At 43.7% G+C, this 19354-nt stretch overlaps 1 protein-coding gene across 9 annotated transcripts in view; it reads right to left on the bottom strand.

Moving 5' to 3' along the window:
- Positions 1–4539: 4539 nt before the first annotated feature.
- The window catches only part of LOC137372424 (amyloid beta precursor protein binding family B member 2-like), a 451769-nt gene continuing 436954 nt past the window's right edge, over positions 4540–19354 (bottom strand). For 6 of the 9 annotated variants that reach the window (XM_068036322.1, XM_068036315.1, XM_068036340.1 and 3 more), the window contains 5 exons: positions 13654–13741; positions 8958–9041; positions 7449–7564; positions 6837–7019; positions 4540–6161 (listed from right to left, as the gene is read on the bottom strand). In XM_068036322.1, coding sequence (XP_067892423.1) covers positions 5994–6161; positions 6837–7019; positions 7449–7564; positions 8958–9041; positions 13654–13741 — 639 coding nt within the window. In that variant the 3' untranslated portion in view covers positions 4540–5993. The remainder of the gene's footprint in view (positions 6162–6836; positions 7020–7448; positions 7565–8957; positions 9042–13653; positions 13742–19354) is intronic. The other 3 variants (XM_068036330.1, XM_068036349.1, XM_068036354.1) reach the window with 3 other exon arrangements.

Raw genomic sequence — 19354 nt, 5'->3', positions numbered from 1 at the left:
AGTCGCACTAATAACAAAAAGTGCCATTGGCTGTCAATATGTGGCATGTTTCTTTGTTGTATGATCAGTTGCAAAATCAGAGGCAGAGTTAAACATACTGTTTATGCAGTTTATTCTCACAATGGATTACATTTATAGGTGTAAAATCAGTGGGTAGCAGAAGAGAACAGCTGCTGAACTGTAAATCAGCTGCTTAATGGCCCACTATACAGCTCTAACATAGATCGTTTTCCATAGCAATAAGTGTACATAGTTATGAGGATTAAAATAAAAAATCAAATATCAGAGGCCTCAGTGGCTGCTGAGCTGCACAGCTCAGGCTTTTAGCAATGTAACATACTCAATTTAAATTGATGATACAGGTTGGAGGGCTGTTGGTATTAAAGCTAACTCTGCAGTTTCAACGGAGTTCATATCAACCAAGTAACAACTGTTGGAATGTAGAACGCCAGTCACTTAAATAAGGAGTTCCAAATGGAGAGAAAGAAAAACATATGCTGCACTTGCTCTGTCCACTGTACTGTGCACCAACACTGTACTATACACAGAGCCTGGGGACTAAGTCAATTCAATGGATTCTCACTGCACTTTGAATTTGTAAGACCAGGCCATCTAATGATCTGAAGATAGGACATCCCGTCCTGCCAATGGAATGCGCTTTACTTATACATTAAGGCAGTACAGTCAGTGCTCCTTTTAGGTGCAACAGAAAATGAGAACTCCAAGCAGCAATAGTTTAGAATCTATCTCTGCCTGCATGTACAGCGAATGTCTGCTCTAAGAATACTGGACTCGGCTAGGGTAGCAACCTCTATAATTAAGTCTGTTGTTGCTACTGACTACGTTGCCACTGCAAGGAGGATACATTGAACTCTGTGGTCCACGACTGATCACCACCAGTGCACCCTGATAAGTGTCATATTACAACGATAAATGACATAAATATATAAAACAAAGTATCAAACATCTATTACAAAATCCATTGATGTAATTTAAAATAATGCTTTGATATTTGCCAATCATATTGGGGGAGATGGTGGTGTTGTGATAATGTCACTGGACTAATAATCCAGAGACCCCAATCCCTGGGTTCAAATCCCACCATGGCAGCTAGTGAAATTTAATGTTGTTTATATGGATCTTAAGAAAACATTTGATAAGGTATAAAAGGTTGGCTAAGAAAGTTAAAGTCCATGGAATAGGAGGGTCAGTGTCCAACTGAATAATTTTATTATTGGCTTAAGGACAGAAAATAGCGAGTTGTATTCAATGGTTGCTTTTCAGACTTGAGGATGGTAGATTGTGGTATTCCCCAAGGGTCAGTGCTGGGACCACTGCTTTTTTGAAGTAAATATAAGTGACTTGGATCTTGGAATACAGAGTAGAATCTCAAAATTTGCTGATGACACCAAACTTGGAGGTGCAGCAAACAGTGAGGATGATATGAACTGCCTGCAACAGGACAGAGAGAGGCCAGCAGAATGCGCAGAGATGGCAGATGGAATAGGGGAGACTGTGGCATAGTGGTGATGTCACTTGGTTAGCAATCCAGAGGTCCAGGCTAATTCCCTGAGGACATGGGTTCAAATCCCACCATGGCAGCTGGTGGAGTTTAAATTCAATTAAGTAATAAATTCAATTGGTTAATAAAAGTCTGGAATTGAATGCTAGGCTCAGTGTTGGTGCCATGAAACTAGCATCGATTGTCGTAATAACCCATCTGGTTCACTCATGTCCTTTAGGGAAGGAAATATGCTGTCCTTACCTGGTCTGGCCTACATCTGACTCCAGACCCACAGCAATGTGGTTGACTCCTAACTGCCCTCTGAAATGGCTTAGCAAGCCAGTCAGTTGTCAAGGGCAATTAGGGATGGGCCACAAATGCTGGCCTCGCTAGTGACGCCCATGTCCATGACAGAATATTAAAAAAATTAATACTGACAAGTGTGAGGTGATGCATTTTGCCAGCAGGAACAGAAGGACCTGGGGTGCATGTGCATAGATCTTTGAAAGTGGCAGGACATATTGAGAGAGTGGTTAGGAAAGCATATGGGATCTTGGGGCTTCATAAATAGAGGCATCGAGTACAAGAGCAGGGAAGTTATGCTGAACCTCTATAAAGCTCTGGTTAGGCCCCAACTGGAACATTGCGTCCAGTTCTGGTCACCACACTTCAGAAAGGATGTGAGGGTCCTTGAGAGGGTGCAGAGGAGATTTGCCAGAATGGTTCCAGGGATGGAGGTTTTTAGTTACAAGATTAGGTTGGAAAATCTGGGTGTGTTCTCCTTAGAACAAAGGAGATTGGGGGGAGATTTAATAGAAGTGTACAAGTTTATGACAGGCTTAGATAAGTTAGACAAGGAAAAGCTATTGTCAGTAGCAAATGGTACAGACTAGGGGACACAGATTGAAGGCTTTGGGCAAAAGATGCAGGGGGACTATGAAGAAACACGTTTTTTACGCAGCAGGTGGTAATAACCTGGAACTCGCTGCCCACAAGGGTGGTGGATGCAGAGACAATAAATGACTTCAAGAGGAGATTGGATGGCCACTTGAGAGCAATAGACTTGCAGGACTACGGTGATCGAGCCAGGGATTGGGACTGATAGCATAGCTCCATGGAGAGCCGGCATGGACACTATGGTCTGAATGGCCTCCTTCTGTGCCGTAAATGACGCTATATCTTTGGAATATAAGGACTGAATATGCCATCCTGCACTCAACAATGGCAAGACATGTTTCCAGGGAGAGAAGGCTGGAAACAAGAATAAAACAGTGTGGTCTTGATTCTCTGCCCCATGCTCACTGGAAATGCAGTGCTCCTGGTTAGAAGTGAGACAGTGGAATCACCCTTATTTTGTTCATATTAATTTGCACAGTTGTCCTCTTGTGAGCAAGATGTTAAAAGGCAAAGGGCAAGTTAGATGAGTAGAAGCTGTTAGGCAGACCACCTGCACAAGTTCTTAAAAAGGGACATCCACAGAATCCATGACTACATTCCACATTATTTACCTGGTTTCAATGAGAAAGGTTACATGTGGTGTAACAGGCACAAATACCAGCATAGTGATCAGTTACAGTACACACTGATAGCTGAAATTATTTCTGAAGTCACGAGGCTACTGCATAATAACACCCACCAAAGCAACAGACTTTAGTCAGTTGATAATTTCTACAGATAATTAAACCAACAGGTAAAAAGGGGTATTGCTGGGAAGCACAAAGGGACATATCAATGACAGCCTGTCTGGTAGGCTCCTAATACTAACTTCAACATCTACAATTATCATAAACAAAATCAGCTTTAAACTGGTTTTCTTCCTGTATCACAACAGTACTTTGGCTCACTTTAATGAGAGAATAAGAAAAACTAATGTTTAATTATCTTCATGTCAGTCTACAGTATTTGGAGATTAATTAGTACTAGCTACAATGTGAGAATCTACAGTAGAACATAATACAACATAATTACCAGAGATATTTCAATATAAAATACAATAAATAAAATAAAAAATATTTTCATTAATATGCTTTCTTTTTTAAAAGTTCACTTGCTGTCTTGCTTAAAATAGGTATATGGCAGGCAAAGCAGTGACGCAGCAATTTGTCTAGAAAGCCACTGCTTGTAATGGATGCATAGATAACGTTTGTAATCTAGTTACAACCAGCTTGTCTACTCGTTAAAATAATAAAAAATAAGTACTGATATTCTTCTACAAGTCTTGCATTTTATAACAACAAAGAAAGAAAAAAAACTGGTTAATGGGTGTTTTACCAAATTGACAAAAAAAAATCCTCCAAAGACACAACTTTTGGTCAAATCCAACCTGTATTCTTTTAAACACAGATCTGGCATTGCTGCAATGTGTTTTAGTTTTAAATATTTTGTAAAAGCACTACACAAATTTTTGTGACCTCTGAGATAAAACACAACTTTCCTCTACTTGTAAATAATCTGCAGCTTCCATTTGTATCGCTGTAACTTGCAAACATTTTTTTAATTAAAGCAATTACAGACGTACCTGTGACACCTCCATCCTCCCAGCAATAAAATGCAAACAGAATTTTAAATGGAAGTTCACAATTTGATTTTGCTTTTCTGCACTACTCCTGGAGACCAGTGAAATATTTACATTGTGTCCAAACGCATTATGAAATTAGAGAAAGCAAACATTAGCATTAACTGATTTTGAAGCCAGGCAAAACCTATTGGTGCACAGTTAAAACAGGAAGTGAGACTGGCATTTCTTGAAAACTGGTAGTACAGACAATGCATATACCTGCTGCCATTTTGGGAGGTAAATAATTGTAAAGTGAAATCTGTCTATCAGCTTTGTGGGTTTATTCCCTGGTCACTTACTAATTTTGTACGTGTTCACAGTCCCACTTATAAGATATCTTCATCCCAACTGTTGCTGCCGCCACTAATTTTCACATTAGCAATACTCTCCTTAAACTGGATGCCATATTGTTAGACGTTTGCAGCTCAGCTGAGATCTATCTGCTCTGATCCCTCTCACGTACTATCAGTTCAGTTGGTGAATTATGGTAGAAATTTATAATTTTCCTCTTCCTTGGTTTTTACTTTTAATTCTGTTACTCATTTACCTTCAGTCTTCAACTCAAATCTATCTTACTTCTGAAGTAAAATTGGAGAGATGTGAACTACCAAATTGGTGACAACAATTGCATTACGATTGACAGTTGCATAAAGAATCAAAAAAATTATTTCTGCAAACAAAAAAAAAGCCCTCAAATGTATATGTTGAATTTTTTTTTTTTAATCTAGCTGTTTTGACAGGTTTCTCAATAGGGCAATTGAAATGTGGGCAGTACAACTTTCTTTGTTCTGGGAGCTCAATGCTTTAAAAAGGCATGGATTAATTCATAAGTTTATTAATGTATCCTGTATGTGGTCTCTTCTCATATTCCATCCCTCACCCCCACCCCCACCACCATCCCGATCACATTCCTTCCGTCTCAAAGCAGGAGGAAACGACTGGCATCTTGATTATATAGCACAGCTAGGCAAAATAAAACATTGTATTTAATACAAGTCGCCCAAACTCCACTGCATGTTGGGATGAAATACTCCCAGGTATTCTTGGCATATTTCCAAGTGACATCGCTTAAAGCAATAATGCAGATTTCATCAATGAATGGCCCAACCAGCAAATTATATATACCACATACGGCTTCTGATTATTAAAAATGTCAAGATTTAAATGATTAAAAGCTGACAGAGTAACTAAAAATTAGTAAACCTTTTGTTTTGTTTTATAAAAAAAAATTCATAGGACCTAAGAATAAATTTATGGCTTTATGGCTAATTATTGTTCTAAGTTTACAGGGAAGATGTACATCTTGTGGCTAGGACAATGATTATGAAATGATCTTATGAAACTGGTGAGCTGCAGGTCTCTATGTTTCAACATTAGTTTAAGTTGTTTTAATTAGTACTTCTTTCACAGACAGCAAACAGCAGAGCAACAGGGGATCACTCTTGATCACCTTATAAGTCAGGTACACATGATTACACAACTGCAATGGCCAGAAGGAAAAACTGACTGAAAGGAAACAGTTCTATTATAGTCTAAACATCACTCACTATGTTACACCAGTGTTAGTGACAGAAAAAGTGCACTAGTAAATACTTCTGGTGTAAGGTTGGTTGTGAGAATTCCAGCCTGAATGGACAGCGAGACAAACTGCTTGGGCACCATTTAGTCCAGGGCTTATAGAAATTCCAGACACCTTCCATCGGTTAGTGAATTCAAACGTTGATAGCAGAAAGTTATTCATGCGCCTCCCAACATGTCATGATGAGGAATGAGACAACATGCTCGTCTTACATTAAATCTGACAATAAACAATATATGTTGAAGACAAGAGGATCAGCATATATAACTTGAAGGCTCAACATCTGCATGGATCATGTGTTATCTCAGTTATTCATGGACTCTAGTATCTAAAGGGATCTTTCCAGATCCTCTTCATGGCGATTCAGATATTGGTCGCTTTTGTTTCAAAGTGTCAATGAGAGACAAAACTCCACGTTTTACACTGGTTGTGACACGCCGTGTCACAGAGTCTGTTGGAGGACCAGAGGGGCACATCCTTGGAGGAGGAGGTCTGGCTACTAAACACTTCTGGTATCGAAGCTGCAAAAAAAGGTATTAAATGTAATTAGCTGTCATTTTCTTCTCAAGATAAACAACCAGAAAAATGGAGGTTATATTGTAAACATTTTTAACCATTAAATCATTTCTTTGAAAAAGTTATATCTGCATTGCTAATCTTTTCAATTTAAACAGAAACTAAAAGATGATATAAAAATTTTAAAAGCACAAAATAATGAACATGTAGTACATTTGTAGTTAACTCTGATGCATGAAGCAGCCCAAACAGCAATAAAGCTGCAAGGTTAAATAAAAAAACATTTAAAAGATGAAGATAAATAACCAACTTAACAAAAATCATACTGTGATAATTACAAAACGGTTGGAAATATCAAAGCAAGATAAGAAGCCATGTGTAAAGGTTATGCTGGCATCTATCAAAGATGCCAGTTTGCATCAGTCAGGAAGTTAGGAAACGGCATTTCTAAATTTACTCCAACAGTCTCAACAAGTCATGAAATAAGAGTTCTTGGTCTCGCATGAAAATATTTCAGTAAGACCAGCAAATTGTGTCACAAACACATGGTTTAATTAGTCACTTCTTATTTTTCAATTTTTGCAATCTTGTTAGCTGATTTAAGGGACATGTAGCTTTTAGATATAATTTAACAATGTGACCAGTTATAAAGGTAAGAACTCTGTTCAGAGGGAACTCACCATACATGCAGCCTGTACAGCCTCAGATACATTTCCTGCATTTGGTTCACACCAGAAGACATGACACTCAAAACGTTGATTTCCTGTGTCCATAATAAAGGCAAAGGTATGGATGTCTTTCCCCACTCCTATAAATGATAGGAAACGAACACGGCACTCTAACAAAACCTCGTCTTCATCCTGCTTCAGATGGGTGAAGAAAAATAATAGAAACAGCTGTCATATAGAGGACTATAATGGGTTCTTTTCCTTTATTAATTTTAGTCAAATGGAAACCTTTTAGCAATGCAGGAAGTTAAAATTTGGACAATACAAATTTCAATTCCACAGACTTTAAGTCACTAACTAAAAGGTATAAGAGTTAAATTGATCATTATTAAGCCACTCCAATAGCCAGCATCGACAGAACCATCTTAAAAATGTTTGGTGGTATCTTTGATTAATGCATGGTGACTTGGTCCTCATTGATCTGTTCTTTTTAAATGAATTATTATACATAATGCAATTTAACAAGTACTTCAACGGTAAAAACTACTGAACAAATATCCCAAGGATATTGTCTGACAGAAATGGAGGATTTAACACCCTTACACAGAAATTTCCATTACTCACCTTCTGCCTTATCACTGTAACAGTGGCATCAGCAACATTCATAATAACTGAGATCCAGTCTTCCTTGTTAGTCGTGGTCAGTAAGCTCTCGATTGCTCCATTCAATATTTCTATACCTACCAATCACAGCAGGAAAGTGCAAGATTTATGAGTCAACATTCTTCCAATACAATGGGCTGATATTTACTTGGAGCTGGGAAGAAAGCGGGAGTGGGGGGTGGATTTTCAGACAGGACACCTGGAAATGTGGATTTCTTGCATGCCCTGCCGAATACAACAGCAGGGCGTCTTTTAAATTTTTTCAACAGGTTTCCTGCCTGTCGGTCAGCCAGACTGACAGACCAGATGGCTGTCAGGCTAGAAAGCCATGACGCAGGGGTGCCAGATATGTCTGACATTGAGGGGGACGGATTTGGGGCAATATGGATATTGTGGGGAATCTTGGTTTGCGTGTGTTAAAAATATTAAATTAAAATGGAGGCATGCAAGCCTTTTTGGAAAAAGTTTTCACAAGGGCGGATTGGTCACCTGCCCCCTGTCCCGCCTCCTCATAAGCATGAATTGAGTGATTTAAGGTTGGGTTTGAGAATGTTAAATTTGTTGCCACTTCTTTAACTTTCACCATTTTAGTTTCATTTTTTAAAATAACATTATTTCAGTTATTTTATATTTATTTGGAAATACCAGGCTGAATTTTGTTCTTGAGGCAGAAGTCCTACAGATGGGGCTAAAGGGTGGGGCAGGGGGGTGCCGGGGAGGGACCCTGCTTTGGCAGTCTGCAGGATCCGGGGTCATATCTTGTCAGCGGCAGCTGCCTGGCCCCAGGAGCTGTCGACCAATTGGAGGGCCGCTAAGAGAAGTGGCCACTACTGGGACTGCACCTGGAGGAAGAGGACACCATGGATAGACAGTGCCCTCACAACCAGCTAAGTGGGTAAGTGAGGTCTGGGGGCGGTGAGGCCAATCAGGCAGGCCCCAGCGAGGGTTATGGTGAAGGTGGTGGTTGGTGAGGGCAGGCAGCACTGAGGGCAGCCATTGCCACCAAGGGGCTCCTCCGTGAGACAAAGAGTGCCCAATAGGAGGCACCCCCCCACCACTGCTGGGAATCCACCAGGGTTTACCTCAGGGGCTTCCCCACATGGCAGAGGGGCAGGAAGAGCCCCTCAATTGACCACTTCAGAGGCTCAACTGTCCTCTGAGTGGGAGGGCCACCCTCTACCATCTCTAGTGCTGGCAAGATGGCATGGCGGCAGAAGACGACTGCTCTCCACACCCTACCTTTCTGTGCCATTTTATGGGCCACTCCGCCTCCCAACCCATTCTGAGGGCTGGTAAAATTCAGCCCACTGTGTTTATAAAGAAATTAGAATGAATAAAAACTCTCTTAAAATAGCAAAGCATATGAATGGAATATTGTATAAAAGTGATGCCTATACTATTTTGGCCTGTTTTATTCAGAACAAAAGCAATAACAATGTATACTAACATTTTTAATTCACCATAATTTACCTAATGGTTTTGCCACGGGTAACGCACCCAGGTACTGAACGTGAAACTTCTGTACCAATTCCGTCTTTGGTGTTGGGAAATCTACTACAGAGCACAAACAAATTTAGGCACGTTAAATTACAGTTCACCACCCCCAGACCTCACTTACCTGGTTGTGAGGGAATTAGTAATACCCATTTTTTTTACACTTATACGACTTATAGGCACCAACTAGAGTTCTGTGTTTTCTGCTCGCTAACCTGAGATTCCATCCCATTAATTTTAATGGATGGGAAATTCACAGGCAGGTGAGTGCACAAGCAGAAAACTCTGACTACAAACTCAAATAAATACATGAAAAGCTGAATTCTTAAAGGCATCATATTGTTGGTCCAATGTAATCCCAGATTTTTTTTATGGGATTATAAAACTTGCAATAACATATTATAAAGCCCTTACATCACTGATTTACCTCCACTTCTGCAGGAGGTAAATTAATTTACACAATATATCAGTAACACTAATACTCCAATACTGTAAATGGAATTGCAAACATGATTCAATGCATCATAAATTTATGATGATAGATTTGGTTATATTATTGTATATTATTGGTTATATTATTCCCCCTTTGCACCCCCTTCCCAGCTCACACCCTACACCCCCTTCCCCCTGCACCGCCTTCCTCCCACCTCATCCCCCTTCCCCCTCACACCCTCTTCCCAGCTCACCCCATCCCCTCCCCCTGCACCCTCTTCCCAGCTCACCCCCCGCACCCCCTTCCTCCACCCCCCCTTCCAGTTCACCCCCTCGCACCCCCTTCCCAGCTCCCGCCTCGCACCCCCTCCCCCTTGCACCCCCTCCCCTGGAGCCCCTCCCCCTCGCATCCCCTTCCCCTGCATCCCTCCCCCTCACACCCCCTTCCCCCTCGCACCCCCTTCCCTACCCCCCTGCACCCCCTTCCCCCACCCCTCCCCCCCCACTTACCCCACACCCCTCCCCCTCGCACCCCCTTCTCCCATACCTCCTCACCCTGGCATCCACCGCACCCCTTCCCCCTTCCCTCTCCCTCCATGAAATCACATAGCTTACTTGTTAACTCCTATCCCTGAGCACGGGCCCTAACAACCCCACTGCCTTGTGGGCGTCTCAGGAGAGACCAAGGCTAAGGGAGTAAACCCTAACAGAAAATCTGGAACGGAACCCCGAAGGCGGTTATGTGTCACCTTTGGCATGTTTCCGGTAGTTCCTGCAGCCATACCGGTGCCGAACGTTGTGCTCTACACTCCTCTGGATCCCATCAGGAAGGTCAAGAGGCGGGTTTTGACGCTTGGGCAATTCACAACCTCCGTACATCCGCCCAGGCATGCGCCATGGAGAGGTCACTCCATAGTCGCCTCACAGTGACCAAAACAACACAGAAGGCAGCAGTTACGGGTTATAAGTCCAGCTCAATTGGCGTAGAGATTGGGCGCCACGGGTTGCCTTTGTCGGTGGGAAAGGTCATCGCACCTCACTTGACAGCTATCGCCTGCCTCAAACCGGGCAGTCCCTGGTCAGTAAGGCTCTGTCACGCCACAGTCCACCTGCTTCAATGGGTGCTTGGAGCTCAGGGTCATTGCCCGACAAGTGGACTGTAACACCGCACCAAACAGCACGACAAAAAAAGGGAAGGAGGTACCAGCCCTTCGTTTTGCAAGCTGGAACGTCAGAACTATGTGTCCTGGCCTGTTGGAAGACCTTATACAAATCAACGACTCTCGGAAGACCGCCATCATTAACACCGAGCTCAGTAGACTCAATGTGGACAGTGCAGCACTTCAGGAGACACGCCTCCCTGCGAGCGGATCTCCAAGAGAGCAAGACTACCCTTCTTCTGGCACGGTAGGGATCCTGAAGAACCAAAGCAGCATGCAGTGGGCTTCGCCATCAGAAACTCTTTGCTCAGCATGATAGAGCCACCTTCAAATGGCTCGGAACGCATGCTGTCCATCCGACTACTCACCCCCTCTGGTCCAGTACACCTACTCAGCAACTATGCTCCAACACTGCTCCCCACATGAAGTTAAAGACCAGTTCTACGAGGAACTCCACAATATCATTAGTAGCATTCCCAAAACCGAACATTTCTTCCTGCTGGGGGACTTTAAAGCCAGGGTTGGGGCCGACCATGACTCATGGCCCTCCTGCCTTGGACACTATGGCATTGGAAGGATGAATGAGAATGGACAGAGACTGCTGGAGTTGTGTACCAATCACAACCTCTGCATCACCAACTCGTTCTTTCATACTAAACCCTATCACCAGGTTTCATGGAGGCACCCAAGATCACATTGTTGGCACCAGCTGGACCTCATCGTCACAAGGCGAGCCTCTTTAAACAGCGTTCAAATCACACGGCTTCCATAGTGCGGACTGCGACACCGACCACTCCCTGGTGTGCAGCAAGGTTAGACTCAAACCAAAGAACATGTATCACTCCAAGCAGAAGGGCCGCCCGCGCATCAACAGAATTTCTTATCCACAGCTGTTACATAAGTTTATAAATTCACTTGAAAAAGCCCTTCAAAACACTCCTACAGGGGATGCAGAGACCAAGTGGGCCCACATCAGAGACGCCATATATGACACAGCAATGACCAAATATGGCAAATGTGTGAAGCAAAATGCAGACTGGTTTCAATCTCACTTTGAAGAGCTGGAACCTGTCACAGCCGCGAAGCGCATTGCACTGCTGAAAAACAAGAAAGCCCCCCAGCGAGTTAACATCCATACCTCATTCCATGACAATATGAAAGGCACAATTCAGCATAGCGGCACCTCATCAGACCCCTTTCCTATCCTGAGTGGTGTGAAACAGGGCTGTGTTCTCGTACCTACACTGTTTGGGATCTTCTTCTCCCTGCTGCTCTCACATGCGTTCAAGTCTTCAGAAGAAGGAATTTTCCTCCACACAAGATCAGATGGCAGGTTATTCAACCTTGCCCGTCTAAGAGCGAAGACCAAAGTACAGAAGGTCCTCATCAGGGAACTCCTCTTTGCTGACGATGCTGCATTAACACCCCACACAGAAGAGTGTCTGCAGAGACTCATCATTGCAGCTGCCTGCAACAAATTTGGCCTAACCATCAGCCTCAAGAAAACGAACATCATGGGACAGGACGTCAGAAATGCTCCATCCATCAATATTAGCGACCACGCTCTGGAAGTGGTTCAAGAGTTCACCTACCTAGGCTCAACTATCACCAGTAACCTGTCACTCGATGCAGAAATCAACAAGCGCATGGGAAAGGCATCCAATGTTATGTTGAGACTGGCCAAGAGAGTGTGGGGAAATGGCGCACTGACACAACACAAAAGTCCGAGTGTATCAAGCCTGTGTCCTCAGTACCTTACTCTAAAGCAGCCAGGCCTGGACAATGTATGTCAGCCAAGAGCGACTTCTCAATTCATTCCATCTTCGCTGCCTCCGGAGAATCCTTGGCATCAGGTGGCAGGACCGTATCTCCAACACAGAAGTCCTCGAGGCGGCCAACATCCCCAGCATATACACCCTACTGAGCCAGCAGCGCTTGAGATGCCTTGGCCATGTGAGCCGCATGGAAGATGGCAGGATCACCAAGGACACATTGTACAGCGAGCTCGACACTGGTATCAGAAGCAGCCGGCCGTCCATGTCTCCGCTTTAAAGATGTCAGCAAACGCGACATGAAGTCCTGTGACATTGATCACGAGTCGTGGGAGTCAGTTGTAAGTGATCGCCAGAGCTGGTGGACAGCCATAAAGGCGGGGCTAAAGCTTGGCGACTCGAAGAGACTTCACATTTGGCAGGAAAAAAGACAGAGGCGCAAGGGGAGAGCCAACTGTGTAACAGCCCCGACAACCAATTTTATCTGCAGCATCTGTGGAAGAGTCTGTCACTCTAGAATTGTCCTTTATAGCCACTCCAGGCGCTGCTTCACAAACCACTGACCACCTCCAGGCGCTTACCCATTGTCTCTCGAGAAAAGGAGGCCAAAGAAGAAGATTGTATGGCCACAGATGAATTATTTTCTTAAATCCATGAATGGTCTAACTATATTTTCTGCAACTCAGAACTACAGTTGATATTGCAATGTTTTGAATTTCATTTGTTTTACTCATTTTCAGGTCATCTCTTGGTATTTTTCTAGCTGATACCCACCAACACAATTAAGGTGCACAAATGGGTTTATCGAAAGAATGAAAAAAAGAGCCCTGTATTTATATAACACCTCTCATGACCTCAGTACATTCCAAAGTGCTTTGCAGCCAATGAAGTACCTTTGAAGTGCAATCACTGTTGTAATGTAGGAAATGTGGCAGCCAATTTACACACATCAAGATCTTGTAAACAGCGATAAGATAAATGAGCAGATAATCTGTTTTAGTGATGTTGATTGAGGGATATATATTTGCCTTCTTTGAAATAGTGCCATGGTACCTTTTACAACCACCTAAAAAGGGCAGATTGGGCATTTGCTTAACGTCATTTATGGCACCTCAGACAGTGCAGCACTCCCTCAGTACTGCACTGAACAGTCAGTCTAGATTACGTGTTCAAGTCTCTGGAGTGAACCCACAAACTTCTGACTCAGATGATAGTACCACAAATACTGAACTATGGCTAAACAACTTTAAAAAAAAAAGACACATTCCACTGAAATGAATTAGACCTGTTTGTTCAGAAAAATGTTACCTTGTAGAGGAACATCAAGGTTCACATTGACTCGCTCCTGAGAGATGCTGCAAGCCACAGCTTTGGCGTTCCTCCGTTCCGCCATAATCTGTAGAAATGATCAATAGGTTATCACTCTAAACTAAAGAAACTCAGCTCAAGCATTGCATCATGTTCGCTGATGGTTACACAATGTTCAGCACTATTCGCGACTCGTCAGATACTGAGATCAGGGAGGGTTGTGATATACTTGGAGCATAGTAGGGGGCATTGAAAGGGAGGAAATATTAGCTGTGTTAGGGGGCTTACAAGTGAATAAATCCCCAGGCCCAGATGGGATGTATCCCAGGCTGTTATGTTACGCAAGGAAGGAGATAGCAGGGGCTCTGACACAAATTTTCAAATCCTCTCTGGCCACAGGAGAGGTACCAGAGGATTGGAGGAAAGCGAATGTGGTACCATTATTCAAGAAGGGTAGTGGGGATAAACCAGGTAATTACAGGCCGGTGAGTCTAACATCAGTGGTAGGGAAACTATTGGAAAAAATTCTGAGGGACAGGATTAATCTCCACTTGGAGAGGCAGGGATAGTCAGCATGGCTTTGTCAGGGGGAGATCGTGTCTAACTAACTTGACTGAATTTTTCGAGGTGGTGACTAGATGTGTAGATGAGGTTAAAGCAGTTGATGTAGTGTACATGGACTTCACTAAGGCTTTTGATAAGGTCCCACATGGGAGATTGGTTAAGAAGGTAGCAGCCCATGGGATCCAGGGCAATTTGGCAAATTGGATCCACAATTGGCATAGTGGCAGGAGGCAGAGGGCGATTGTCGAGAGTTGTTTTTGCGAGTGGAAGCCTGTGACCAGTGGTGTACCACAGGGAACGGTGCTGGGTCCCTTGCTTTTTGTAGTGTACATTAATGATTTAGATGTGAATAAAGGAGGTATGATCAGTAAGTTCGCAGATGACACAAAAATTGGTGGTGTCATAAATAGTGAGGAGGAAAGCCTTAGATTACAGGAGGATATAGATGGGCTGGTAAGATGGGCGGAGCAGTGGCAAATGGCATTTAATCCTGAGGTGTGAGGTGATGCATTTTGGGAGGACTAACAAGGCAAGGGAATATACAATGGATGGTAAGACCCTAGGAAGTACAGAGGAGCAGAGGGACCTTGGTGTACTTGTCCATAGATCACTGAAGGCAGCAGCACAGGTAGATAAGGTGATTAGGAAGGCATATGGGATACTTACCTTTATTAGCCGAGGCATAGAAAATAAGAGCAGGGAGGTTATGATGGAGCTGTATAAAATGCTAGTTAGGCCACAGCTGGAGTACTGTGTACAGTTCTGGGCAGCACACTATAGGAAGGATGTGATTGCCCTGGAGAGGGTGCAGAGGAGATTCACCAGGATGTTGTCTGGGCTGGAGCATTTCAGCTATGAAGAGAGACTGGATAGGCTAGGGTTGTTTTCCTTAGAGCAGAGAAGGCTGAGGGGGGCATGATTGAGGTATACAATATTATGAGGGGCGTTGATAGGTTAGATAAGAAGAAACTTTTTCCTTTAGCGGAAGGGTCAATAACCAGGGGGCATAGATTTAAGGGCCGAAGGGCCTGTTTCTGTGCTGTATGATTCTATGAAGCAGCCCTTGTCCAGATGCAGGAAGACCTAGACAACATCCAGGCTTGGGTTGATGTGGCAAGTAACATTCACGCCACACAAGTACCAGACAATTACCATCTCAAACAAGAGAGAAATAACCATCTCCCCTTGATATTCAATGGCATTGCCATCACTGAATCTCTCACTACCTGCATCTTGCGGGTTACCATTGACCAGAAACTGAACATAAATGCTGTGGCTACAAGAGCAGGTCAGAGGCAAGGAATTCTGTGGCAAGTAACTCATCTCCTGTCTCCCCAATGCCTGTCCACCATCTACAAGGCACAGGTCAGGAGTGTGATGGAATACTCTCCACTTGCCTGGATGGGTGCAGCTTCAACCACACTCAAAAAGCTCGACACCATCCAGGACAAAGCAGCCCGCTTGATTGGCACCCCATCCACCACCTTCAACATTCACTGCCTTCGCCACTGATGCACAGTGGCAGCAGCGTGTACCATCTACAAGATGCACTGCAGCAACGCACCAAGGCTCCTTAGACAGCACCTTCCAAACCTGCAACCTCTACCACCTAAAAGGACAAGGGCAGCAGATGCATGGGAACACCACCAACTGCATGATGCCCTCCAAGTCACACACCATCCTTACTTGGAACTATATCGCCATTCCTTCACTGTCACAGTGTCAAAAAGCTGGAAGTCCCTTCCTAACAGCACTGTGGGTGTACCCGCACCAGATGGACTGCAGCCGTTGAAGAAGGTGGCTCACCATGACCTTCTCAAGGGCAATTAGGGATGGCCTTGCCAGCGATGAAAGAATTTTTAAAAAATCCAGTAGTTTCTACCTTTTTATTCTATATTTATTTAATTAATTGAATTCAAATTCCCCAGCTGCCGTGTTGGGATTTGAACTCACGTCTGGATCATTTGTCCAGGCGCTATTCTACCCTACATTGTCCAGAGGTGGAAGTAGATGCTTATGGTGATGGAGAGGATATGGGATTGGAAATTCAGCTCAGGTTTAAATAGGACACCTGGTTGTGAATCGTCTGGTTCAGCCTCTTACAATGGCCAGGAAGAGGGATGGAGTCAATGGCTAGGGCAGTGGTTCTCAAACTGGGATCCGCAGACCACTGCAGGCCCTTAGAGACTTCCCAGGGTGCCCGCAAAATAATGTGAAATTGCTTACTGAGCTGGCCTTATGGATGCGCAACATGGGAAACCGTCCAGGGTGCTAATGGTCGGGAAGCTCTGTCGTCAAGAGTATGTAAATCCGGAGGCTGACTTGGTGCGAGTCAGGAGGCGGGAACAGAGTGCAGCCACCACATGTGCAGCGCAGTATGGGCTGGCTGCCTCAGCTAGGAAGAAAGCATGCATGGAGGAGCGATGACAGCAACATGAAGATCTCCAGGTAGACCTGCAGTTACCGAAGGCGCTAGGTGAATTCAGCCTTGTTCAACACAGGGAAGTTTTAAAAATATTTAAGTACTATACACTTAAACTGAAAGAAAGGATGCCAAAATACAAGTCCGTCTAGGACACCTCTTTTTACATGCAGCACCATTATGAATATTATATAGTATTATAATTTCATTGGGAGTCCGTAATTGCTAATCCAGTTGAAAACAGATCCTTTAACCAAGAAAGTTTGAGAACTACTGTGCTAGTGAACAGAGTTTGTGGTGGGAACCGAAGACAATGGCTTAAGTCTTCCCAAAATTTAACTGGAGGAAATTTCTGCTCAGCCAGTAGTGGACGTTTGACAAGCAGCGTGACAAATCAGAGGCTGTCAAGAGGTGATGGCAATGGTTGTCATCAGTGTACATGTGGAACCTGACATGTTTCCAGATGATGTCACCAAAGGGGCAGCATGTAGATGAGAAATAAGAGTGGGGGGCAAGGATAAATCCTTGGGGACTCCAGAGCTAACAGTGCAGGAGTGGGAAGAGAAGGAGAGGGTTATGACGGCAGATTTGAAGGAGAGGAGGAAAGGAGACAGAACCGTTAACAGTATCAGCTAACATGGGGGTCGGGCAAGGAATTTGAATGCTCAATAGTTTGGTGGGAATAGGGTTGAACAAGCAGGAGGTGGGTCACATGGACAAGATGAGCTTGAAGAAGGCACGAGGGGAGACAGAAGAGAACCTAGAGAAAGATGCAAATTCAGGGTTTGAGCTGGGGGAGCCTTAGAGTAGGTTTGGCCCAGTGGGCTAGGAAAATGGAGAGAAGCTGTAATGTTCATAATAATCTTTCTAATTAATTACAAAGTCAACCAAATGTCAAAAGATCTAGTGCCACAATTTTTAGACTCTGATTTAACAGGTAGTGGGGTCTTAAGACATGTTAGAGAGCATTTTATTACTAAAGCCCTTGGTGCAAAGGAACATCAATAAGAGTTATTAAGAGTGGGGAAACGTTACTAACTCATATGTATGGTTTCCTTGCACAAAACCTTTCGAATGGCACAGATCAGGGTCAGTAAACTGCAGAATCTGGGATGAAGAATGTTTTAGAAGATTTAAGCACACAGTCAAATATCAAAGCATAACAGTGCTACGTACTGTGTACATGTCCATTCATGCATAAATCTGATTACATACAGAATGCAAAATTTCTTACATTTCACAATCATAAGAACATAAGAAACAGGAGCTGGAGTAGACCATATGGCCCATCGAGCCTGCTCCACCATTCAATATGATCTTGGCTGATCTTGGGCTTTAACTCCACTTTCCCGCCCACTCCCCATATCCCTCGATTCCCTGAGACAACAGAAATCTGTTTATCCCAGCCTTAAATACCTCAACCCCACTGGGTAGAGAATTTCAAAGATTCACAACCCTTTGAGTGAAGAAATTTCTCCTCATCTCAGTCCTAAATGATTGCCCCATTATCCTGAGACCGTGCCCCCGTGTTTTAGATTCCCCAGCCATCAGAAACAACCTCTCAGTGTCAAGCCCCTTTAAAATCTTGTAAGTTTCAATGAGATCACCTCTCATTCTTATAAACTCCAGAGAATATAAGCCCAATTTACTCAGCCTCTCATCATAGGACAACCCTCTCATCCCAGAGGCCAATCTAGTGAACCTTCACAGTACTGCCTCCAATGCAAGCATATCCTTCCTGAAACATGGAGACCAAAACTGCGCACAGTATTCCAGGTGTGGTCTCACCAAATCCCTGTACAATTGTAGCAGGACTTCTTTATTCTTGTACTCCAATTCCCTTGCAATAAAGGCCAACATGCCACTTGCCTTCCTAATTGCTTGCTGTACCTGTATGCTAACTTTCTGTGATCCTTGTACGAGCACACCCAAGTCTCTCTGAACATCAACATTTACAAGTCTCATGCATATAAAAAACAAAAATCTGCTTTTCTATTCTTACCACCAAAATGAATAACCTTACACTTCCCCACATTATACTCTGTCTGCCACCTTGTTAACCACTCATTTAACCTGTCTATATCTCTTTGCAGCCTGTCTGTGTCCTCCCCACAGCTTACCTTTCCATCTACCTTTGTGGCATCAGCAACCTCAGATACATTACTCTCTGTCTCTTCATCTAAGTCATTAATATAGATTTGGCATAAAGCCATCACAGACGTTGTTAGTATTCACTCACATTAAGAATATTCACAAAGTTGAGACAGTGACCTCTAGATAAAATTATATAAAGGCTCTTCCATATCCATTGATCCTGAGCTTTGAATGGTTGTCAGCTGGATAAAGTTTGGTCACAGAATCACAGAATAATAGTGCAGAAGAGGCTCTTCGGCCCATCGAGTCTGCATCGATGCATTAAAACACCTGACCTGTCTACCTAATCCCATTTGCCAGCACTTGGTCCATAGCCTTGAATGTTATGACGTGCCAAGTGCTCATCCAGGTACTTTTTAAAGGATGTGAGGCAAAATGCATCTACCACCCTCCCAGGCAGGGCATTCCAGACCGTCACCACCCTCTGGGTAAAAAAGTTCTGCCTCAAGTCCCCCTTAAACCTCCCGCCCCTCACCTTAAACTTGTGACCCTTCAACTAAGGGGACCAGCTGCTCCCTATCCACCCTGTCCATGCCCCTCATAATCTTGTACACCTCGATC

This window comes from Heterodontus francisci, chromosome 1 (genome assembly GCF_036365525.1).
Source record: "Heterodontus francisci isolate sHetFra1 chromosome 1, sHetFra1.hap1, whole genome shotgun sequence".
NCBI classification, from domain to species: Eukaryota; Metazoa; Chordata; class Chondrichthyes; order Heterodontiformes; family Heterodontidae; genus Heterodontus; species Heterodontus francisci.
Note: the sequence above shows the minus strand (reverse complement) of the source record. Positions and strands in the feature narration are given on the sequence as shown.